This window comes from Adiantum capillus-veneris, chromosome 11, assembly GCF_014529385.1.
Source record: "Adiantum capillus-veneris isolate H3 chromosome 11, ASM1452938v2, whole genome shotgun sequence".
In the NCBI taxonomy this organism is placed as follows: Eukaryota; Viridiplantae; Streptophyta; class Polypodiopsida; order Polypodiales; family Pteridaceae; genus Adiantum; species Adiantum capillus-veneris.
The window spans coordinates 12,162,039-12,188,267 of record NC_140941.1 but is presented as its reverse complement, the minus strand read 5'-3'; the positions used below and the strand labels follow the sequence as shown (position 1 = coordinate 12,188,267).

The 26,229-nt window shown below is 45.9% G+C and overlaps 1 protein-coding gene across 2 annotated transcripts in view; it reads right to left on the bottom strand.

Annotated features, from left to right (window-relative positions):
* LOC147446894 (callose synthase 10-like) overlaps positions 1–26,229 on the bottom strand; it is a 260,133-nt gene that overhangs the window by 192,316 nt on the left and 41,588 nt on the right. For both annotated transcript variants that reach the window (XM_086522840.1, XM_086522839.1), the window contains exon 4: positions 2,446–2,542. In XM_086522840.1, the coding sequence (XP_086378966.1) occupies positions 2,446–2,542 (97 nt within the window). The remainder of the gene's footprint in view (positions 1–2,445; positions 2,543–26,229) is intronic.

Below are 26,229 nucleotides of genomic sequence, written 5' to 3'. Positions count from 1 at the left end.
CGGCGAGACACGTGCCTACTGTAAGCCACCATCCACACAAACGGTGACCCACAGAAAACCTAAGTTGAATTCGAATGGAGCAACAGCCTCAAGACCAAAAGCGGACAGGAACGAGGTCTATTGAGTGGTTGTTTTGAATGTTGTGCGATATGCCCATGTAGTGCCTAAGATAGTTTGCGCCCAAGTTGTTAGGTGCAAATGGCAAGCCTTCCTGAGTAAAGCAACCTAAACCTTGTTGGTGCTTTCAGTGTGCCCATTAGCCCTCAGGTAGTATGCGCAGCACTTGCGGTGAAAAACCTTGTAGGTGGAGAGCATAGTAGAAAATAAGCTAATTGATGAAAGGTCTGCCTCAACCACTAATCTCTAGAGGAGTTCCTCTTCAAAGAGTATTGGCCCTCAAGTCGAGCAGCCTTGTTGGTACTTCTTTAATTATTTATTCAAGAGATTACAACTGTGCACACCCATGCACCTGATCCAATTTAAAATTGAGGCAAGCCTTCCTGAGTAAAGCAACCTAAACCTTGTTGGTGCTTTCAGTGTGCCCATTAGCCCTCAGGTAGTATGCGCAGCACTTGCGGTGAAAAACCTTGTAGGTGGAGAGCATAGTAGAAAATAAGCTAATTGATGAAAGGTCTGCCTCAACCACTAATCTCTAGAGGAGTTCCTCTTCAAAGAGTATTGGCCCTCAAGTCGAGCAGCCTTGTTGGTACTTCATTAATTATTTATTCAAGAGATTACAACTGTGCACACCCATGCACCTGATCCAATTTAAAATTGAGGCTAGGCTTCATAAAAGGCCCTTGGCTCTAAAAGAAACTTTTAAAAGCATCCTACAAATAGGCTCCTTGTAACAATTAATCCCCACAATTTTGCCAAAGGCAATTGCTAAATAATTGGCACGCAGAAAGCTATCCTTGCATGTGAAACTGCCACGTCAACAGTTCCGTACACTGCCCATGATTTCCATTGTGATTTGTGATGGGATTCATGCGTCCCATTCCATCAGCTGGCTGCTTCTTGGTACCACATCATTGACTTGTCACAAGCCAAGACATGGACACCACAAAATCTAGGCTGAAGATGAACTTGTATGGGCGAAGGCACATTGTCAACAATGCCCAAAGGGTAGACTGTCCTTTTGTCAACAAGGATAATTGTCAAGAGAGATGGTCTAGTAGGCTGGAGACCCAACGCTAGCATGGTAAATTCGGGCATAAGGTTGATGCTTGACCGGCCAATACAAATTGTGGGAGGGGAGTAGTAGCTAGAAGAGACAATCCTAAAGCTTCCCGCTGGGCCCTTGTGAGGACCCGACCTGGTTCTTCTAACTGTTGTAGCTTGTCTTGGGGGGCAACTAGTAGTTACGGATGGGATGTATTCTTTGTATAGATAGTCACTCTTGTGCAGTTTGAGGTACGAGTCTTTGATATGAGTCTTTGATCTAGAGTCGAGTCATTCTCACAGTACTCTCCGTGCACTATTTGAGCCTCAACATCCCCATTGCACAGCACTTGATCTAGAGCTATGTGCACTAGCAGCCAATCTGTAGTTGATACATTGAGAGTAGCTAGGCTCATACTAAGGTTAGGTTCTATCTTGTTGTGTCTACTTCTAGTTCATTTCCTTGTTGTATATCATTTCAGTTATACCAATGTGCCCTTCAGATGTCTTGTTGTATGCCATCATCCATGGAGTGAGACTGCACTGAGGAGCACGACATAGTTTTCTTGCTACATTCAACGTTTAGTGGAGCACCTGCAAGCTCATCATAATAGAGCATTGGTCAACAGCAAGGAGCATATGAGTGAAGCAAATTGTAATATGAGCAGTGGTTTGCGCTGGCTCTTTTGGTTTCAATAGTATAGCATCTTTGTTGTGTCTTGGCATACTTTATAAATAACCGTTGTATGAGGATTAAATACTTTAGGTGCCTAGCCATCCATTTGCTGTGTATGGGTTTTAGCCTATGAATAGCCTCATGATTTGACACCCATTACACCAAGATAAGGATACATGCACTTTTCACTGGCTTCCAAATGTGTCTCCCCCTTTGTAGGGTCGACCCACATATCTAGGGACCCTTTCACATGGACACATGGACTTTGGCCTCTTGCATGAGCTACCACCTTCACTATTTACATCTCAACCATATGCCAAGCTTTGGGCTATAAATGGAGCTCTAATACATTAGTTTTTTCCTAGTTTTATAATCAAATTTTTCACTTTCATTTCTCTATTGTGTAATTGCTCAATGATTATGTTCATTATGAATGGGTCATTGCCTCATCCCCCATAGTTCTACAACTCACTGATGAAAAATATAAAGATGGCATTACTAAAATCTTGCTACTATGCATTTCATTTAAAATACAAGAAAAGAAAACTTTTTATAAGGTAAACAAGAACCTGTATTGTAACTGAATATAGCACTCAAGAGAGACTTGCCTCTCTAGGTAGCCATTTGGAGTCTGATCGTAAAACGTTTTGAAGAACCCCTAAAGTCCTCCTAACCTTGATCTTCCTCATCTTCACTTCCTCAGGGCTGTAGGCATAAATATTAAGACCGAAACGATTACTCATAAAGGAAAGGCATAAATATTAAGACCTATATGATTACTCATAAAGGAAAGGCAACAGAATCAACAGTACGTCAAGACTTTCAGATAGATTACTTGCGGACTTTGTGGTATTCAATACTAGTAGATACACATCAAAAGACTGATTCAAACATAGTTCCTATGAATTGCTTGCTCAAAGACCCATCCTATGTGTTTAGCATGTAGGAATAGAAAAATTTATTATGAAATGTTGTGATGCTCAGACCTATTCCTTTTACGGTTGTCCTCTAGGATACACCATTAAAAGACTGAGTGAAGCATAGTTCCTATAAATTGCTTTCCCAAAGTCCCCCAAGATCCTTTGCGTTTGACATGAAGGAGTTGAAATATTGTTTTATGAAACGTTGTGATGCTCAGACCTATACCTTTTACGGTTGTCCTTTAGGCTAGCATTATCCACCACCCTCGCATTTTAGAGGCGAAGTTATCAAGTAACCCTTCCTCAACCTTTTCTTGTATGCTGTCCCTTGGTGTACATGTTTACCTTATCGTGGTGGACATAGGAACATTCACTAGTCTACAATGGTGAAATATTTATAGACTTGATGAAGCTTTCTTGCTTCTAAAGGCAGACTACCACTCCCTACACCCATCAACAAAAAAGTGACGTGGAACAGAAAAACAGGACAGTCCAACAAAAAAGTGATGTGGAACAGAAAAACAGGACGGTCAAGGAGATGGCCCACACATTCTTGCATTATGAATCACTCCCTGCCTCATTTTCGGGTGAAAATTTGGCTACATCAGTTTATCTTATCAACTTCCAACCACCAAGCGAAGTCTTCCATGGGTCCTACAAGGTCAGTATGAATGAGAGCAAGAAGATGATAGGCACATTAAGGAACCTCCTCTAGAAAATATTCCTTGTGTTTTTTTCTTCAACACAAGAATAATCATCATGAGGTTTGCAAAGTTTGAGCACTACTAAACATTGAGAGGGCCAGGGCAAGCAACAAGAGAGATGGTCTCCGCACACCTCTCTAGTCTTCCCCTTTGCTCACTAGCAGCAAGGGTGTGACACAAACTTTTTTATTCTTTTGTAAATCTGCTCTGCTCACTAGTAGAGAGGCTGCTTTGCAAGTGCCAAAAAGCTGTCCATACTTAGCTTTTAAAAATAGAGCAGAAAAAGCTAGCTCTCTCTCTCTCTCTCTCTCTCTCTCTCTCTCTCTCTCTCTCTCTCTCTCTCTCTCTCTCTCTCTCTCCGCGCTGCCCATCCCCAGCTGTAGCAGTGCGCGGCACAGCCGCTGCTGCAGCCCCACCTGCCACTGCCGCCCCTTGCTGCCCTGCGTGTCCGCGCGCTGCCCACCCCCAGCTGTAGCAGTTCGCGGCACAGCCGCTGCTGCAGCCCCACCTGCCACTGCCGCCGCTGCCATTCGCTGCCGACTCCCCCTGTTGCGTCGCTCCCGCCATTGCCCCCGCCTGCGGTTGCCGCCTGCTGCTGAACTGCCCCCAGCCTCCCCCTCACACAGCCATCTCTCTCTCTCTCTCTCTCTCTCTCTCTCTCTCTCTCTCTCTCTCACACACACACACACACACACACACGGATACATACCCACACACACACTACACACATACACGCATACATACACGTACTCCCCTTCTCCCCTCTTCTTCACAATATGAAGAGAGGGTAGCTCCGAATACAACTATGTCTTCCCCCATCATCAAGACGCCGAAATCGACAATGAAGACAACCTTCATGCTCACGAACAAGAGGCTTGCACAATTGGAGAAGGACATGAAAGAATGGTGGATGGAGAGAGAGATATGGAGGGAGGAGAAAGCCACCTTCATCAAGCTATGGAACGAAGAAAAAGAGGACATGAGAGCGGAAATCCAAAACCTCAAAGAGGAGAAGGAGAGAAGGGCACGGGAGAACGAGAAGGAGAGGGAGAGATGGAGGAAAGAGCAAGAAGAGATGAAGGCACAAATCGACCTCCTTCATGCTTCCATCACATCCCTCACCCCCGAGGAAGGAGAGATTAAAGAGGAGGCTAAGGAAGCCCTCAAGGAGGAGATCACCAAAGCCCTCACCGCAAGCATTGAGGACAAATTAGAAGCCACCAAAGAAGGATGGGTCGAAGTGGTCAAAAAGAATATCAAGAAGGTAGCAAGAGAGGAAGCCCAAAAAGATGAGGTACTCATCGTACACACAACCATCGAGGAGGAGAAAATGCGACAAGCTCGCCGTCTCAATGTGCGAGTGACCGGCATCAAAGAAGAAGAAGGGTCCACACCCGAGAGCGATGGGAAAGCCTTATGCAAGAAAGTGGGATACAAGGAAGAAGAGATCCCTTTCTCCAAAGTTTGGAGAGCCGGCAAAGATCCAAAGAAGAGAGCTCTCATCCTCCAATTCGCCTCCGAGGAGTCTCGAACTTCTTTCCTCCAAAAGAGGGTCATCTTGAGAGGGCTAGAAGGCCCCCCGATTTATCTTGATGATGACCTCACAAAGATGCAACAAGATCACCGCCGCACGTGCATGCCTAGAGTCCACCAGGCCCGCAAAGAAGGGAAGAAGGCAGTATATCGAGATGGTAGGGTTATCATTGATGGCAAGACCATCGCATAGGGACTCGCGGCCTGTGGGACACACGAGGAGATTCATGTCACGGTTTGGAATTGCAATGGAGACCTATGGACACACCCAGAGAGACTTGAGGAGGTGATGAGAGGTCGAGACATCATTCTACTTACAGAGACACACGAGAGCCCAGAGAGAGGGTTACCACGGATACATGGTTTCCAATGGGAGTCTCTACATCGGGGATGTATGCGCCAGCACACCACTCGCAGTTCAGGAGGAGTGGCTATACTTTTTAGACAGGGGCTTCACAGCAGACTACAGATTGTTGCCCGGGACCCACAGGCCCGATACATGTGGATTCGCCTCGAGCTCTCACGAGACAGGATCGTCTACATTGCCCTTTGCTACTTTGCTCCCACAGGCTCCAGATTCGCCCCTATTGAGCAGGAGTCACCGTACGCATGCCTCACAGAGGAGATTATGGAGTACTCCACACTGGGTGAAGTCTTCCTTATGGGAGACTTCAATGCTCGTACGCGCAGTGAGCAGTGTGAGACATATGACCACGAGGACCCAGAGGCACTACACACTCTAGATGAGGAGGCTACTATGAGAGATACAGCAGACAGAGCTCCAGTCACAGCCTACGGACGACACCTACTTCGACTTGGCTCCCAGCACCGTCTCGTTATTTATAACAGGATGGCCCAGTGGCCCACCTCAGGGGGCCTGACTTGTATGCCACATGGAGTTACAGAGGGAGGGGGGAGTACAGTCGACTATATTATGGGACCCAGGGAGGCTACACACCTTATCACATCCTTCACCATTCCACCCATACCCATCGGAGCCGACCACACATACCTCTCTTTCTCCATCACCGGAGATACCATCCCACATAGCTCCACAGCACACACTCCACACACCACCATCCATTTCACACATGAGCTAGCCTCTCTTTACTCAGCCGAGGTCGAGCATGGCCTATACCTCCTCCACCCATCCACACCACTCTCAGTTCTCACATCACATATCTCTTCCGTTCTCCACACTTCAGCTATTAGCTCTTTTCCACACACCACTCACACAGGACGCACTCCCCCCCCCGGGACTATGCCTCAGAACCGCTGGTATGATGATGAGTGCAGAGAGTTATACCGACGCCTCCGTGCACGGCGAGCCTTAGGAGAGATCACAGAGAGAGAGGCCAGACGAGATATGAAGACGCTGACACGCCAAAAGCGGCGAGCATTCGAAGAGGCACAGGAGCTTGAGCTATACCGCCTATTCATGAGCATAGATAGCGCGACGGCATGGCGCACCCTGCGCGAGCCACGTCCGACCACAGCTATTGAGGATCCACAGATATGGCATGATTATGCAGAGCGCCTCTATGAGGTGCCAGGGCAGCCTCCTATCCCACAGCCACATGAGCCACGCCCCACGTGCTCCTCCTTCTTTACAGCAGAGATGGTAGAGAGGGCCATACGCCGCATGCAGCACAGACGATCAGCTGACCACACTGGACTACAGAGTGAGCACATCATTTATGCGGCCTCCACTATAGCCCCGTTGATTGCACATGTCTTCAACCGGGCTATAGGGGAGGGCTTCCCAGAGGAGTGGACACAGCACACCATAGTGCCTATCCACAAATCTGGCGACACCCTGGACCCAGGGAACTACAGGACTATCATGATTGGCCACACGATGGCCAAACTATATGGTGCAGTACTTGAGGCACAGCTTAGCTGCTACGCAGAGACCGAGGGTTTACGAGCTCCAGGCCAGGCAGGTTTCAGACGAGCTTTCTCCACCACTGACCACATCTTCGTTCTGCGCTGCCTCATTGATGGGGCAAAGGCGCGGAAGAAGAGGCTTTACTGCTGCTTTGTGGATTTCCGCAAGGCCTTTGACACAGTCCCACGCGAGAGACTCTTCCAGCGCCTTCACAGCATTGGGGTACCGACAGAGATGATTTGGGCCATATATACTCTCTACGAGAGGGTGACGGGTCGGGTTCGTTGCCCAGGCGGCTTTTCAGAGACCATTGCTAGCACCATTGGTGTTAAGCAAGGATGCCCACTCTCCCCGACACTCTTTGGGCTCTACATCGACGAGATCTCCGACTACATACTACGAGCAGGGGGAGAGGGGAGCGACTTGGCAGGTACTCCGGTCCACATCATGTTATATGCTGATGATATTGTGTTGATTTCAGAGTCACCCGAGGGCTTGCAACGCCATCTTGAGGCCTTGGACGAATTCAGCACACACAAGGGGTTGACTGTGAACCTTGGCAAAACCAAGGTCATGATCTTTCACACATCCAGTGCAGTGAGGAGCGCTGCCACCTTCACAGCAGCAGGAGGACAGGTTGATGTAGTCACCTCCTATGTCTATCTTGGCATCACATTCACCAGCCTACCAGGACCCTTCACTATGAGGCAGGCTGCTGCTGACAGGCTCACCCGCGGATATGCAGCTCTGACCATGCTAGAGCGGAGATGCCACCAGGCACACTTTCAGGAGCCCCGCACGAAGGGCTGGCTTTTTGACACCTTAGTCACCCCGGCCCTGATGTACTCGGCGGCAGTATGGGCACCAGGATTGACGGATGACCAGTGGACACAGCTTGAGAGGCCACAGGTATGTATGATCTCACGCTTGCTCCGCAGCAAGAAGACAGTGCCACATCACATTATTAGAGCCGAGCTCGCCACACCACCTATGGTTGTAGAGGCATTATTCCAGACAGTCTGCTTCATCCAGAGGATGAGAGAGCTACCTCCTGACAGACTTACTCGTAGAGCATTTGAGGCAGCTATACAGCTATCAGAGAGTGGGCATGCGAGAGCTTGGTACTCACAGGTCAGAGCATGGTTTGAGGGACACGGTCTTGACATGGAGAGCCTACCACCATTCCAGTACGACCCCCACTCACCATCTGTTCACCTCTCTCGCAGTGAGAGAAACTTGGTATTGAGACAGGATCTGTGGCAGCTATACACTAGGAGAGTCTGGGAGTCACCTGGCTTGGGGACGAGGATGTCAGATTACAGAGACCAGTTTCTCACCATATTGTCTGGGGGGTTCATACAGAGACCACGCTATATGGACACATATATGCCACATAGCTCACGGGTGGCGATTGGTCAGCTGAGAGTGGCTTCACACAGGTTAGAGATTGAGATCGAGAGACATACTGGTGTTCCCAGGGAGGAGCGAGTCTGCAGAGCCTGCACAGAGGAGGTGGAGAGTGAGGAGCACTTTGTATGTAGATGCAGAGCATACACTGAGATCAGAGGCAGATATGAGGCCTTATTCAGAGGACAGCCCACTCTCCGAGAGATCATGGACTCTCGAGATCAGAGACAGCTCGGACGTTTCTTACTAGAGATACAGAGCCATCGGGACACACTACTACAGCCACGCACAGCTACACAGACAGAGGGGAGACAGTCGCAGCTCACAGACTTCTTTCAGAGGATTGCCACCCCTACCTCACCAGATACTCAGAGAGGAGTGACACTCCCACAGGCGGAGGTGAACCGAGCTAGACGACGACCACGAGTCACAGGCTACAGGGGCGTGAGCTCCCACCACCGACAGATCGAGGAGATCCGAGCCCGGGAGCGCCGTGCCACTGAGGAGCGAGTAGCTCAGATGAGGGCCGACCCGACAGCTTTCATCCGGGTAGCCTTGGCACCAACCCCGCCCATGTACCACATCTTACATCCCCCCATTTGTACAGGATGGAGCTAGAGAGCTTGATGCATTCTCATGATTGTACTACCTTGAGCATATAGACATGCATATACCCCTAGAGATAGAACCCCATCCCTCCTCAGATACTCCATTACCTACATTCAGTTCAGTTTTGTATCAGTTTTGTTTCATTTGTCTTTCCGATAGACGGATGACATACACGCCATGTACATTTGATTTGTCTCATAGGCCGATTTCGGCCTGACATAGACGTTAAAAATCTTTCTTTCTTTCTTTCTTTCTCTCTCTCTCTCTCTCTCTCTCTCTCTCTCTCTCTCTCTCTCTCTCTCTCTCTCTCTCTCTCTCTCTCTCTCTCTCTCTCTCTCTCTCTCTCTCTCTCTCTCTCTCTCTCTCTCTCTCTCTCAGCACGGGCTGACGCGATGTGTCTGAGCACGGGTTGAGCGGTGGCGTTACAGGGCACCAGGGGTGACGGCGCGCAGGGTGAGCAGGTCAGCCAGTGGCGAGGTCGCGCTGTCACGAACAGGGCAGCGATGGGTACGACTGGGGTCAGCAGGCGAACAACGCGAACCAGGGGGTCAGCAAGCGCTGCGTGGGCGCTGATTAGGCGCTGCGTGGGGCTGCAGTGCTCGTGGTGGCTAGGGTTCCACAGGCGTGGCTGCAGGATTCTCACGATTTCTCCTACGCATAGCATGTCCCAGCAACACTACACGTAGCAAGTCCCAGCATACGTTCACCTACGCGTAGGAAGTCCCAGCCTTATGTTCAAATTTAGAGGAAATTTTTAAGCCTTGAGGTAAAAAGCCTTAAGATAAAATCTTTCAAGTTTGCCTTATTCTCCCTAGTACCCTACCCCACATTTGGGGCTCGGGTTCGATGGATCCACCTACCGAAGGGGAAGGGCCGGGTGTAGATAGCTACACCACCCCAAAAAAAACAACAGCTACATTTAAGCGGAGAAACAGAGATACTGTACTATCACCAGGATCATTACGAGTGGGGAAAACGTCCAAGATACATGATGAACTAATGATGGAGAAGGTCTAGATCATGCTCAAATCAGAGCTAAACTACATGAGAGATGACATCAGGAAGGAAATGCACGCGAGCGCTGAGAGCTACAGGAACTCCATGTATGGAGACATGATGAGAGAACCAAGGAGAGAGATCCGGGGGATACAGAATGAGGAGATTCAGAACTTGAAAACAGAATTACGAAACCTAATCAAGGCCGAAGTAAATGTAACAGAATGCATTATGCAAAAGAAACTCGATGAGGTAGTAGCAAGTTTTGAAGCATGGAGAACAAATATGGAAAAACACATGGGGGAAAAGGATGCAATAATCGCGGAGCTAAAAGGAGAACTTGCGGCTTGCAAATCTGCAACTAAGGAGAAGGGAGACGACCAACCTTCGGTGCTGAAGGAGCTCGAGGACATGAAGGATCAGATGAAAGCTCTACGGGAAGGAGATGAACAAAAATCAAAACAGCATCTTCATGGGCGGAACGTCTTGTGAAGACACAAGAAAAGGTTGAAGCAGAGAAATGGATTGAGGATGCGAAGAAAGGGAAGTCCCAGATGCTCGAGACCACACCTACTTCTACCATCATTAATATGACCATTGAGGAAGAGCAGAAAAGAAAGACTCGGGCTCTGCATGTGCGGGTCACAGCAGTCAAAGACAAAGAGAATGTAGATGAAGAAGTGAAGGAACTGCTACAACGCATGGGCATCACAGAGCCTACTCACACAAGTGCATGGAGAGTGGGCAAGAAAGGAATCGATGAGAAGGGAAACGTAAAGGATAGGGCACTTATTCTCCGATTCCCGAATATAGAAATAAGGAAAGAATTTCTAAAAAAGAGGCCAACTCTTATGAAAACCGGTATTTTCCTGGGAGATGACCTTACATTGGCACAAGTGGCACACATGCAAGAGTTGATGCCAGAGATCAGGGCAGCAAGAGAAAAGGGGAAAATAGCCTTTTATAGAGGAGGGAAAGTAGTGGTTCTGGAAAAGCGCTCAGCATGACGGTGCGAGACCTATGGGACGACACTCCGGATAGCGGCATGGAATTGTAATGGATCATATAGGCTAGATGTAGGTGCCTTTGAAGACAGCTTTAGGGACAGAGACATAGTTTTCTACTCAGAGACACACCAGATACCGGGACAGCGTATGCCACATGTGAAGGGTTATTTATGGGAAACAGCTAGTCGACCAGACAAGAGATCTCTACAGGGTAGCCGGGGTTCAAGAGGAGTAGCAGTCTTATTTAAAGAGGAGCTGAAACCACTACTACAGATTATCAGGAAAGATGAGCAAGCAAGGTATATGTGGGTGAGAATGAGAGCCGAGACAAGTAGATTTCTATATATCGCTATATGCTACTTCCCTCCAAGTACCTCAGTCTACTCCTCACCTAAAGGACAATCCCCTTTCTCCATATTGAATAATGATATATGGGAGTTCTCTAGAGATGGAGACATCGTTCTCTTAGGAGACTTTAATGCCAAAACGGCCAACTCTCAAGCAGTATTCTATGATACCTCAGAGGAAATGCTCAGAGAAGTGGATTTATCACAGAGGGGGCTTACTAGAAACTCATTGGATAAAGAACACACTGAATATGGGAGACATCTCATGGAGATGGCAACTATACATGGTTTGGCCATACTTAATGGTCTAGAGAATTTCCCGTTATCTGGGGGATTCACATGCTTCCCGCACAGGCATGGGGCCAGTACAGTGGATTATGTCATGACTTCACCAAGCTTTATTTCTAGTATCAAGGACTTTAAGGTGGGACCCAAACCGGTTGGGATTGCAGTGGATCATGCTCTCTTGACCTTACCAATCTCCTTCCAATACAATGCCTCTCAAGTACAAAGGAAGAAGACACACACAAGATATACTTTCACGCCAGAAACTGATTAAGTCTATGTGGAAAAGATCTATAATAGGATGTGGGCAGCCGAGCCAGTATATACTGTAGAGGAGATTACTTCTCAGTTAACAGAGATACTACATGGAGCAGCACAAGAGGCATACCCACATACTCAACCTGATCAGAAGAGAGGAGCTGGGAACATGCCTCAAAACAGTTGGTATGATAAGAAATGCAGAGAGACGAGAACCCAAGTCCAGAAAGAGCTTACACTTGGGATCATCACATATAAGCAGTCTCGGATTGCTCTTTGGCGTATAGTACGTCGCAAGAAAAGGGCATTTTTAGCCAAATTGGAGAAGGATTTATATCAGCTCTTCTTGAGTCAGGACTCACATGAGGCATGGCGCTTATTTCAAGAGCACTCACTGCCTCCGGCGATTACTTCTCCTGAGATCTGGGTCAATATGTAACATCATTATATATGGTATCTGGACAGCCTCCATTACCAGATCCGCTAGAGCCATGCCCTGCTACTAGTACATTCTTTATTACGGAAATGGTGGGAAAAGCCATTGATAAGATGAAGACAAGAAGAGCATATGATCATGATGGTTTAGTAGCAGAACATCTGATCCATGCCAAGGATCTACTTTCAGAAGTCCTTGCTCGTCTATTTAATCGGGTCATGTGTGAAGGATTACCTGAATCTTGGAAATTATCTACTATCGTACCTATTTTCAAGTCAGGGGACCTATGATACCCGGGAATTACCGTACCATTATGGTAGGTCACACTTTGACCCAACTGTACGCATCCATTCTTGAACAAAAATTGAGCAGATGGGCAGAGAATGAGGGCATAAGAGCAACAGGACAAGCTGGATTCACAAGGGGTTATTCCACTTTAGATCATATTCTCACGCTCAGAGCCATTATTGAGGAAGGAAGAGCAAATGAGAGAAGGATGTATTGTTGCTTTGTGGATTTTCGGAAAGCTTTTGATACAGTACCAAGGGCCAGATTGATGCGCAGGATGCAAGAGTTAGGGGTCCCCAAGGAGATTATTTGGGGGATCATGGCCTTATACGGGTCAGTAACTGGTTATGTACGTACTCCAGAAGGGGATTTCGACATTGTTCATTCCACCATTGGAGTAAAGCAAGGATGCCCACTGTCCCCTACTTTATTTGGTATGTACATAGATGAGGTATCAGATTACATTGATAGAGAGGGTGACAGAGGGGCTCAACTTGCAGGGTCATGGATCCCTTTGTTGTTATATGCAGATGATATTGTATTGATAGCAGAATCGCTAGATAGAATGCAGAGGCAGCTAGATGCATTACATAAATTTGCGGAGGACCGTGGACTGTCGGTAAACTTGGGTAAAACCTAAGTTATGGTGTTTAACACCACACCGCAGTGGGTTAGGAGATCGGCACCTACATTTGCATATGGCCAGGATACCATTAGGAAAATTTTGAACACATTTTTGGGTCTTTTAAGAATGCCACATCATCAAAGTTGTACAAAAGAAAGCAACCCGATAGACCCCTCTCAAATATTGCTTAGAACCCCATGATATGATCTATCATTGGAAAGTTCTTGAAAAATGGATTCTAAAGAGCCAAGGTCCGAAAAGTTTGGATGACTTCTATGAAAGTTATGCCAATTTTTTTCAATCAGCCAGGTTTTGTTACCATTACGGTAATCTAAAATCACCTTTTTCTAGATCTACATACAAGTAGAGCTCCCACCAAGCAACGCCACAAGAAAACACGTTCCTTCAAAGGCAGATGACTCTGCCAAATGTGAGACAATATGCGTTGCCACCACAAGGATGAATTGGAAAGCGACAACAGCTGATTACCATGATGCACAATCCATACATCAGACTGAAGGATGGCATAGACACTGCCAGCTGAAATGCAGTTCAATCTGGTAGGAGCCAGATTCCAATCAGAGAAGCGAGAGTCCACTCCAAAGGAGGAATGGGTGAGTGAGCAGCAAGCATCCTTTGAATCTGAGAATAGTGAAGACCCAACCGAAAGCGGGACACTACATCAGCAAACGAAAGAACATAACCCGTGAAGGTAATGTCCGATACATGCATGCTATATATCAATAGATAGCATTTGAAGAGTAGATTCTAAATATCCAACTTCCGACAAGTTTGGATCTTATTTGCAAAAAATTTACAGATCCCCACTTTTTGAAAGCTATGCCACATCAACAATTCTTACAAGGCCCGTTTTTTAGTCCAAACTTTTCCTAATGCAGTAGAGTACACAGATGCATACACATACCTTGGGGTGGTATTTGCAGGACCGAAGTTTACTCTTAAGAAAGCAGCGGATGCTAGATTATCCAGAGCCTCTGCGGCCTTGGGAGGGTTGAAGAGGATGTGTTCACAAGTGCAGTTTCAGGAACCACGAACAAAACTTTGGCTCTTTGATACTGTGGTGGCTTCGGCTATGCTTTATGGGGTCAAGATTTAGGGACCATATGTGGATCAGGATAATTGGAAGTCAATGGAGAGACCTTTGGTATCTATGATTTCCCGAATGATTAGAGCCAAGGCCTCCGTACCACACGCGATTACCCGAGCGTAACTAGTGGCCCTTCGGATAGAAATTGAAGCTCTTACCAAATCAGTGTCCTTTATACATGGTTTATGGGATACAAATAATGGCCGATATACTAGACTGGCACTCGAATCCTCTCCACAATTGGCAATGAAAGGGGATACATCATGCTGGTATGCGCAATTGTCCTCGTGGTTTCAAAAACATGGGTTCAGTATGGAAAGATTACCCCCCTTCCAATACTCTCTTTAGGCTCCATTACTGGCAATCACACGAACGGAGATTAATAAAATCATCCGACAGGATCTTATACAGTTGCATACTAAGAGGACATGGGTAGACCCTACACAAGAATTGGGCACAAAGATGGCCAACTACAAAGAAAACTTCCTACAACTATCTGAAGATGGACTTGTGATTCGCCCGAGTTACATGGATACCCACCTGAGATGTGCTATTGGTCAGATTCGTACATCCTCACACCGGTTGGAAATTGAATTTGGCGGATTTAGGGGAATCCCACCTGAGAGCAGAATTTGCAAGTTATGCGGAATGGAGCCGGAGACAGAATTGCACTATATATGCCACTGCACAGTATACTATGAGATACGTGGGCGTTTTCATTGCCTCTTTAAAGACGGCTTTGGACCTCTAGATAGAATCATGCAATACTTAGGCTTGTACCTACTGGAACTACATCGGCACAGGGATAATCTAATGAGAAGACAAAGAGCACTACAGCCTCAGAGGCAGATCACAGATTTCTTCGGATCGAGAGAAGCAGGAGTGAAAGGGGAAGCAAGAGGCCAGCAGCCAACACAAAGGAGTACCCACATCCATACCAAAGGCACCCTAATTGACAGAGCGATTGAGCTTAGGAAATCGAGACGACCACGACCAAGATGCAGAAGCACACTTCACCGAAGGAGACTACAACAAAGGATTAGAAGCATTCTAACCAAACACCCAGAATGCTCCTAAGAATTTTATTCAATACTTTGTATTTAGTTTTTCACATTTACCTTCACACTTTTCACTTTTCACACTTAGTACTTTAGTACTAAGGTACCCAGACATTGTAACAGATTCACCACTTTTGTATCAGTTTGGTCTCATAGGTCATTCTGGCCTTTTGAAGACGTTAATATAACATTTCATTTCATTTGATTTCTCTCTCTCTCTCTCTCTCTCTCTCTCTCTCTCTCTCTCTCTCTCTCTCTCTCTCTCTCTCTCTCTCTGTGTGTGTGTGTGTGGAACAGAAATTGAGTAGATGGGCAGAGAATGAGGGCATAAGGGCAACAGGACAAGCTGGATTCAGGAGGGGTTATTCCACTTTAGATCATATTCTTACGCTCAGAGCCATTATTGAGGAAGGAAGAGCAAGCGGAGAAGGATGTATTGTTGCTTTGTGGATTTTCGGAAAGCTTTTGATACAGTACCAAGGGCCATATTGATGCGCAGAATGCAAGAGTTAGGGGTCCCCAAAGAGATTATCTAGGGGATCATGGCCTCATACGGGTCAGTAACTCGTTATGTACGTACTCCAGAAGGAGATTCCGACATTGTTCATTCCACCGTTGGAGTAAAGCAGGAATGCCCACTGTCCCCTACTTCATTTGGTATGGATATAGATGAGGTATCAGATTACATTGATAGAGAGGGTGACAGAGGTGCTCAACTTGCAGGGTCATGGATCCCTTTGTTGTTGTATGCAGATGATATTGTATTGATAGCAGAATCACCAGATGGAATGCAGAGGCAGTTAGATGCATTACATAAATTCGCGGAGGACAGCGGACTGTCAGTAAATTTGGGTAAAACCAAAGTTATCGTGTTTAACACCACACCGCAGTGGATTAGGAGATCGGCACCTACATTTGCATATGGCCAGGATACAGTAGAGTACACAGATGCATACACATACCTTGGTGTGGTATTTACAGGACCGAAGTTTACTCTTAAGAAAGCAACAAATGCTAGATTGTCCAGAGCCTCTGCGGCCTTGGGAGGGTTGGAGAGGATGTGTTCACAAGTGCAGTTTCAGGAACCACGAACAAAACTTTGTCTCTTTGATACCGTGGTGGCTTCGGCTATGCTTTATGGGGTCCAGATTTGGGGACCATCTGTGGATCAGGATAATTGGAAGTCAATGGAGAGACCTTTGGTATCTATGATTTCCCGAATGATTAAAGCCAAGGCCTCCGTACCACACGCGATTACCCGAGCGGAACTAGCTGCCCCACCAATAGCAATTGAAGCTCTTACCAGATCAGTGTCCTTTATACATGGTTTATGCGATACAAATAATTGCCGATATACTAGATTGGCCCTCGAATCCTCTCGACAATTAGCAATGAAAGGAGATACATCATGCTGGTATGCGCAACTGTCCTCGTGGTTTCAGAGACACGAGTTCAGTATGGAAAGATTAACCCCCTTCCAATACTCTCTTGAGGCTCCATCACTGGCAATCACACGAACGGAGATTAATAAAATCATCCGCCAGGATCTTATACAGTTGGACACTAAGAGGACATGGGTAGACCCTACACAAGAATTGGGCACGAAGATGGCCGACTACAAAGAAAACTTCCAACAGATATCTGAAGATGGTTTTGTGATTCGCCCGAGCTACATGGATACCCACCTGTCTCATGGTTTGAGATGTGCTATTGGTCAGATTCGTACATCCTCACACCAGCTGCAAATTGAATCTGGCAGATTTAGAGGAATCCCACCGGAGAGCAGAATTTGCAAGTTATGCGGAATGGAGCCGGAGACAGAATTACACTACATATGTCATTGCACCGTATACTATGAGATACGTGGGCGTTTCCATTGCCTATTTAAAGAAGGCTTTGGACCTCTAGATAGAGTCATGCAATACCAAGATCAAAGGTGCTTAGGCCTGTACCTACTGGAACTACATCGGCACAGGGATAATCTAATGAGAAGACAAAGAGCACTACAGCCTCAGAGACAGATCACAGATTTCTTCGGATCGAGAGAAGCACGAATGGAAGGAGAAGCAAGAGGCCAGCAGCGAGCACAAAGGAGTACCCACATTCATACCAAAGGCACCCTCATTGACAGGGCGATTGAGCTTAGGAAATCGAGACGACCACGACCGAGATGCAGAAGCACACTTCAGCGGAGGAGACTACAACAAAGGATTAGAAGCATTCTAGCTAGACACCCAGAATGCTCCTAAGAAGTTTATCTAATACTTTGTATTTAGTTTTTTCACATTTATTTTCACACTCACACTTTTCAGACATTGTAACAGATTCACCTCTTTTGTATCAGTTTGGTCTCATAGGTCACTCTGGCCTTTTGAAGACATTAATATAACATTTCATTTCATTTCATTTCTCTCTCCCAACTTGCGTGGAAAAAGCAAATCCAGTTGCTGCCGCAAATCACGGAGGTCCATACAACCTTCCACGTGGCAGCCTTTCCGCGTTTTACGTTGCAGCCATCCGGTCAGCATTTCAGGGTTAGGATTTCAGCAGAATTAGGGTTTCTAATTTTAGGGTTAAGGTTTCAGCAAAATTAGGGTTTTTGATTTTAGGGTTAGGATTCCAACAGAATTAGGGTTTTTGATCTTAGGGTTAGGGTTTCCCGTAGAGCGGGCAACCACGTCATCACTTTGTGACATACACCCCTCTTGAAAAGCATTGTAATCGCCCTCGATTACGCCTGCAAAACAGACAGAGGCCATAAACTGTCTTAGCAAACACTGACTGTTAGTACCTACGTACTAGAACACACATCTAGCACATGTACCAGTCGACAGTCACATCACACGGCATCACAGGACATCACTCGACATCACATGACAATCAACATTCATTCGGATCTTAGACCATGATTTATCGGCAATGTAGCTAGCAATCGCATTTAGATCCAGTAGAGACCTCATCGATGTCCGATTGACTAACCCCTATTGCAACCATGTCTATTCGAGATCATTTAGACCAAAACGCTTAAAGTCATTTCATCTATCAGTTCCTGCACTTAAAAACAAGTCAAGAACAAGTCACTTTCATATTTTTTTGGAATTCCATTCCATAAAGTCATGCAACAGAATACTGTCACACTTAGTAATTCTGAAGCTCAAAGAGACATCAGTGACTCTAGTATCGAAAATCGAGGCATCTGTTGACAAAGAAGCGGAGTAACTCCCCTCTTGTGCAAACCCACTGCACCATATTTCCGGCCAAGGTGAATTATGGGTTCCATTTGGAATAGACTATGCTAAACCAAAAGCTTCAAGGTAATGATTCACATTGCGAGGAATATTTGCTAGGTCTTCCTCCTCCATTCGCTTTGCATCCATTGTGAAGTAGGTCTTGAATTTAACCAAGAACCGTCAGTTCGCTTTACCTTCTTTCTTTCTTTCTATGCCAAATTCTATTCTGGAACGAGTATCTGCTCGTTTTCGTCCAATTCGGGTTGCACATCTAGCTTCCCATAATCGGGCACATCGCCTTCAAAAGGCTTTAAGAAACTCACATGAAAAACATTGTAAATCCTGCAAGTATTCTCGTAGCTTCAATCCATAGGAGATATCGTTTATCTTTTCGGAAAATCTGGAAAGGTCCACACTATCTCATGCTAAGCTTTCAAAGAAGCCTCTCCTTTCCCTTTTTTTTTCTTTCTCGGTCGTGCCTGCCCATAATGTAAGAGCACCCAATCATCCTCCTTCAATTTCAAATCGCGACGATGGCGATCCACTGCCTTTTTCTGTCTTTCCTGAGATTTCTGCAAAGCCTCCCGGACCTTGGCAAAAGCTGTGTCTAAGTCGCACGTATACTCATCAGCTTCAAAAATCTTATCTTTCGTGCTTAGGAAGGGTGGAACCTTCGGAGCATCGTCAATAATCTCAAATGGCGCCTTCTCCGTCAAAGAGTGTATCGTGTTGTTGTAGGCAAATTCCACGAAAGGTAGATACTTTTCCCATTGAGTCTTCTGATCCGAGATATAAGACTTCAATAAATCTAAAACCATTGAATTGGCAATCTCGGATTGCCCGTCAGTCTGCGGGTGGAAAGATGACGAGAACTGCAACCACGTGCCAATGTTTTCCCAAATTGCCTTCCAAAACAAACTCGTAAATCTGGGGTCCCTGTCGGAGACAATCGTCTTGGGCATGCCATGTAATCTAAAGATTTGGGCCACAAACAGTCTCGCTAAGTGATCCGGCTTGACTGTTTTCTTCAATAGAATGAAATGAGCCTGCTTGCTAAATCTGTCAACAACAGTCCAGATACCATCATGACCACTCTGTGTTCTCGGGAAATCAAAAATGAATTCTATTGCAATACTTTCCCTGGGGCAGGTGGGTATGGGCAAAGGCCGTAACAATTTCTGGCATACCAAGCAACTGCGCACAAACTCGTCCACATCCTTCCTGGGTCTCGGCCAAAAGAAATATCTCTCTACCCCTTTCATGGTGGTAGCAATGCTGCGATGACCCGTAAAAGGCGGACAGTGGCATTCAGTCATAACCTTTCCCTCAATGGCTGTGTAACGCACAACATGGTTTTCCTCATCAAGTAGCCATCCCGAATGGAATATCCCTCTATTGTCTCCCCATCTTGTATCCATGTGAAAACGTCTACAAAATCTGTATCTGTGGCATACTGGTCGACCGCATCCTCGAAGCTCCCATGGTGTATCGTGGAAATAGCCAGAACCAACGGCTTCCGAGACAAAGCATCTGCCACCAAGTTCTTCTGACCCTGAACATGGACAATCTGGAAGTGAAACTGTGACAAGATGTTCGCCCACTGCATCTGCTTTTCCGATAGCTGCTTCTGTGACAAGAAGTAGCGTAAACTCTGATGGTCTGTAAAGACAATAAAGTCCGCTCCGAGCAGGTAGTGCCGCCACTGAGTAAGAGCATGTATAACTGCCAAAAGCTCTTTCTCATAAATCTGTGTTGTCAATTCCGACCTTGAGAACAATCGGCTCTCGTAAGCAATGACATGGCCTTCTTGCATTAAGACTGTACCCTGACTACGACCACAAGCATCACAATGTACTTCAAATGACTTCTAGTCTCTATCTTGGCCGGATCCATCTGCACTCCTGCTGACACAATGTGTCGCAAAAAGTGTATCTCTGGTAGGAAAAATTCACGTTTCTTCGCATTAATCACTAACTTGTGATCTCGTAATGCCTGAAAGACATGAAGCAAATGATCTCTATGTTTTGCCTCATCCTTGGAGAAAACAATGATATCGTCAAAGAAAGTGTCAACAAATAGCCTGTACTCTTGAAAAATCATGTCCATCATCATCCGGTTAAATGTCGCAGGAGCATTGGTTATGCCAAACGGCATCACCAAAAACTCAAATAACCCAAAAGTCGTCCGACAGGCTGTCTCGTAGACGTCTCCCGGTGCGATTCGGATCTGATGATATCCCCTCTTCAAATCAATCCTGCTAAAACACGAGGATCGCTCTAATCAGTCGAGTATATCATCGATCCTAGGAATCGGAAATCTGTTCTTGATGGTGATTTTGTTGAGAGCTCTATAATCAATGCACGTTCTCCAAGATCCGTCTTTCTTCAAAACCAACAATACTGGAGAGCAATACGGTGAAGTACTAGGCTGGACAAGACCCTTTTCCAAGAGGTCTCTCACTTGGTTCATAATCTCTTCATTCTTGGCTCGGCTCACACGGTAAGGTGGCCGGTTCGGTGGCGTGCTTCCATGTATTAGATCAATAGTATGATCTTTAAGACGAGCGGGTGGTAACTCGCTTGGCAAGCCCTTTGAGAAGCAATCGGCATGACAGTGAAGAAAATCTTGGCGTTCTTTATCAAGTTTAGACATATATTTGTCCTATCCTCATCACTCAACTCTTTAAAAAAGATCGAGTAAACAAATAGAGTGGATTTATTGATTTGGAAATGGCCGAAGCCGATACAATAGGGACAGACTCACCCTTAAGTTTAATATCAAGTACAATGGTTCTGCCCTTCTCTGTGGTCAATGTCGCTTTCCTCGCCCAATAGTCGACCACGGCGTTGTTCTTGTGGTACCCGGGAATTCCCAAGAGAGCATCACAACCTTCCAAAGGCATTACGTAAAAGTCCTCTTGCCCTAAATACCCCTGACAATGCAGCCGAAGTTTGCCAATGACAGGTGTAATGGCTACGTCCCTGTTGGGTGGCGCTAGAACTGCCTCCGCAAGTGGTCCCATCCGATCGGGAGTGATCTCGAGCCGCGCCGCCAATTCCGGTGAAATGAAGTTGGCCTTGGCTCCTCCATCGAAGAAGATCAGGGCTTCTTGGTCTTTCACTTTGCCCCAAGCTCAGCAAAGTTCTGTACTTTCGTCCATCGTGCTGGGATCGATACCCACGCAATTTGGAACCAGTCCTGTTTTCATCTTGCATTTTCTTCCACGTTCCTCAGCTGCTCTCGAACTCTCAGGACTTTCGTCGTCCTTGTCGTTCTGTTCTGATGTAGCGAGCTCTCTCCTGAGGAGTGAGTTTGGGTCGTGCATCTTTCTTTTCTGGGTTACTCTTTCTCTTTCTACTTCCATTTGTCGAAGTCTGTTCGGCTCTTTGTGTCATGATCTCATATGTGGGGTAGGTCAAATTGCATGAGTAAATGGAAAAACCCCGTTTCGCATGACTCATCAACTCCTGAATGGAAGCTGACTTTTGTTCCAAGCAGTGATCTCGGATCTCTGTAGGAAGACCCAAGGTAAACCGCTCAATCTGTTCCTTGAACGAGATCTTCTTAAATGAAGAGGCGGGTAGAAAAGAGCTCCAGAATCTCTTGCAATAATCGTCCACTGTATCCTTCTTGGTCATCCGAAGATGGTTCCAAGTAGTTCGTATATCGCATTCATACTCTCAAGTCGGCCAAGAAGAAATATAAAGCCTCTTGAATTTCATCCATTTAATTGGCGCAGTCTTGTTTAGTAGAAGCGTGGACCACCAAGTTCGAGCATTCCCCTTAGAGTAAGAGGCAGCTCTCCGAATCTTAGAGTGCTCTAAGTAACGCCCTCCGCGAAAGCGATGTCAAACTGCTTTACAAAAGACAAAGCCTTCGAAGCATCTCCATAACCAGAAAATGTGTCAAATTTTATTGACTGTCCACCTTCCTTAAACTCTCGGACTTTCTTGCTTTTGTCTTCCAGAAAGTCATACTGGTCGGCTTTATAAAAATTCTTCTTCTTTGCGTAAAAGTTGTTGCCATCACAGTCCGAACTGTCTGTAGACGAGTCCTTTGTAGAATTGTCAATCACGGGGCAAGATTTAGACTCCTTTGCCTTTTTCTTGCCCTTTCCGAAGGGTTGCTTCTTGCTTCGCTTTTTGCCTTTTCTGTCTTCTTCGCTAGAGTCAGATTAGCTCAAAGAACTATCAGAAGAAGAAGAAGAAGAAGAAGAACTAGGTACTCCTTCAAATCGAACACGCTTCTTCTGATTCTTTGCCTTTTGAAATGTCAACTGATAACCAAAATAACCCGGGAAGTCAGTGCCTTTCTTCTGCTTTTTGCCGTGCTTTTTAGTTTTGTTCTGCGCGTCAAAAAGCTATGCAATTCGTGCATCAACCACCTCTTCTAATTCCTCCTCTGAATACTTCTTGTGAGCAGAAGGTTTCTTGAGAGCGGGTTTTGGGGGTGGTGATGGGTTTTCTGCCACTGCGCGTGCACTGCCAGGAAAGAAGTCCACCTCCCTGACGGTAATTTTGGGTCCTTTGCAAAATTGAGCATCATCTTTGTTGCATTGCCGATCAATTGACGACGCTCCATCTCTCGACGCTCCACCTGAGTAGGCCGAGGCGGGCCATACTCCTTGCCGGAATCTTCGTTGTGATCCCTTCCGGCATCTCCGGATGCAGATGGAGCCGACTGATCTTTGCCTGAAGCCATAGGTGCCGCGGGAAAAAAAATTGGGATCGGATTTCCCGTAGGAGAGAAATCGGCCTTGCTCTCATACCACTGTAATAGACTTGGACACTCCAAGTCGAGAATCTACCACGACACCACAAATAATCACTTCAAACAGTTCACAGTTCACAATTGATTCGAACTGGCTCGGCGGAGTTCCGTACCTAGAGATATTGGCCCCAAAGACTGGCGCCCCTTTCGGTATTTCTTTTTGTATTAATTTGTGTTCAAAGTACAAGAGTGCAGGCAAGCGCTCACACGCAGACTCTATGTCCAGATGCTCTGCGTTGTGAGAGGCCTGCTCACATATTTAAAGTTACAAGGGATGCCAAAAGCAGAGCTCCAAAAGCTAAAAATCAAAAGCTTTCCCATAAAGCAAAGGCTCTTTCTCTCTCTTGCTTATAAAAATAAAGCAAGTGGCTGTCCATATTTAGCTTTTATAAACAAGGCAGAAAAAGCTCTCTCTCTCTCTCTCTCTCTCTCTCTCTCTCTCTCTCTCTCTCTCTCTCTCTCTCTCTCTCTCTCTCTCTCTCTCTCTCTCTCCCAACTTGCATGGGGAAAGCAAGTCCAGCTACTGCAAATCACTGAGGTCCGTACAGCCTTCCACGTGGCAGCCTTTCCGCGTTTTACGCTGCAGCCAACCAGTCTCAGCATTTCAGGGTTAGGGTTTCAACAAAATTAGGGTTTCTAATTTTAGGGTTAGGGTTTCAGCAACATTAGGGTTTTTGTTTTTAGGGTTAGGGTTTCAATATAATTGAATTTTTTATTGTAGGCTTAGGGTTTCTCGTAGAGCGGGTAGCCACATCATTACTTTGTGAAGCGATCGCATAAAGCAAAGCACTCAGAGCGCAGCCCTGCCTTACCGACCGTCCCAAAGGCCAAGATTCTGTAAGAGATCCATCCAGCAAGCCCGCTGAAGTGTTGTGTGCATACCAGAAAAACACTACACGGGATAGCCTAGGCCCAAATCCCAAGTGTTGCATGGTATCCGCAATATAATCCCAAAGAACATTATCAAATGTCTTTTCAATGTCAAACTGCACAATCAAGACATCCTGTCGAGTATATTTTGCATATTCCATACCAATGATGACATTCGTGAGGTTATCAGTAATTTGACGTCGTGGAATGAAGCCGTATTGAGATTGATGCAAGCCTTCATGCAGAAAGCACTTGAGTTGGTTAGCCAGCATTTTTGCCATTAATTTATATACCACAGGCATGAGTATAATAGGCCGCCAATGAGAGAATTCTTCACACAATGCATGCTTAGGTATCAGCTTAATCAAAACTTCTTTCCAAGAGGAGGGCAGTTCCTGCTGTTCCCAAGCTGTATTCATCATGAACAACAGAGGCAACTTCAAATAATCCCAGAAAGACAAGAAAAATTCCACAGAGATCTCATCCTAACCAGGAGCTCTCCATCGACCCAAATCAAGCAATCTGGCATACAATTTCGACTCAATGAAAACAGCTTCCAAGTCTTGAGCCTACCGCATCGAAAGAATGGGAGTAACATGCAATAGAAACTTGTGACGCGCTTTCTAAACTTCTCTCATGCAAGAAGAAGAGGCCTCAAAAATCTTGCCATAATGAGAGTGTAAGGCTAGTGCTAGGTGTGAAAAAGTGGAGGTCCACTCCCCTGACGGTCTCCCCTGACGGTAATTTAACTCTCCGTATAGCTTGAGACCACCTGGAGTGATGCAAATGCTGGAAAAATTGTTTAGAAGCACATCCTTTGTCATAATAACTAATATCTAATTCTGCTAAATGATTTTCTCATGTTAAACTAATCATTTAATATGGGGAAGTACCAGGGAGAAAAAGCTAGAATATTGGTAAGGCTAGAAGACCGGTCTTAGTAGGGATCCAAAGGAGGCAAAATAGGAATCCAAAGAGTGACTATCTGCAAAAGAGCAATGTGCATCAATGGGCTTCAAAGACCCTGAGGGTGAGCCCATTAAGATTCCAAAAAGCTTAGGTTCCAAAATTAAATGAAAGTTTCTATAACCTTAGGGACATTGGATGCTTGTGGGGAGACTCAAAAGTCTTCCCACATCCCTATCAAGGAGGGGCGAGGCATTTTTGTAGGGGATGAGAGAGAGACACACACACACTCTTCCAAGCTCCCTTTACACAAAGGGCGTAGTGGACACATGTCAGGTTCCTAGCCCAGGTGCCCCCAAGGTGCATTCAAATCCTACTGGATGGCCATAGAGGTGGACCAATGAGAATTAGGCTAGAGTAAATTTAGTTTAATTCATTTAAAAACACTTGATAATAGAACCAATAGAAATTAAGCTCTCTAGAAGACTATTGGACAGTCTCCCAAGGGGTCCAATGAGCATTCAGCAGCCCAACGGCTTGCTTGATTCCTATTGGCCAGAAGACCAAGAGGTCCAATGAGAGATTAATTGAATAATTTAAATACCTAAAGCTCTCACAAAAGGGGAAAGGGGGACACATGTAACAAGGCTAGTAATTATGCTTCTAGTTTCCTATTGGCTACGCTTGGCATGAGCCAATGAGGAGCCAGCAAGAGGAAATAGCAAGGGGGGTCGACCTAGAGAGAGAAGGGGCTGATTTTTGCAAGGAATATCACACACACACTCACACAAGCTCATGTGTGAAGTAAAGAAGACTATCTCCTTCTCAAGTTTTAATGGAAAGCTCATCATCTACTCCAAGCTTGTGAGAAGGGAGGCCTACACCAACAACTCTTGGCTTTGTGATGCAAATCGAACCAAGAGCCAAGCTCCAATGCATGCTCATCTCCTCTACCATGCTAATTACTAAACTATGCTAAGTTGTAAGAGTGATTATGTGAGGAGACATACTTCTTTCTCGTAAGAATACTCCTTCCTCTCGATCTACTCTCATACCCCGCTAGCTCTCACCATCTTCGAAGGTGTGTGAGGTCTTGGGTCTGAGACCGCGAGGGAATTCATGTTGTGTTTTCAAGTGTAAGCTTGGT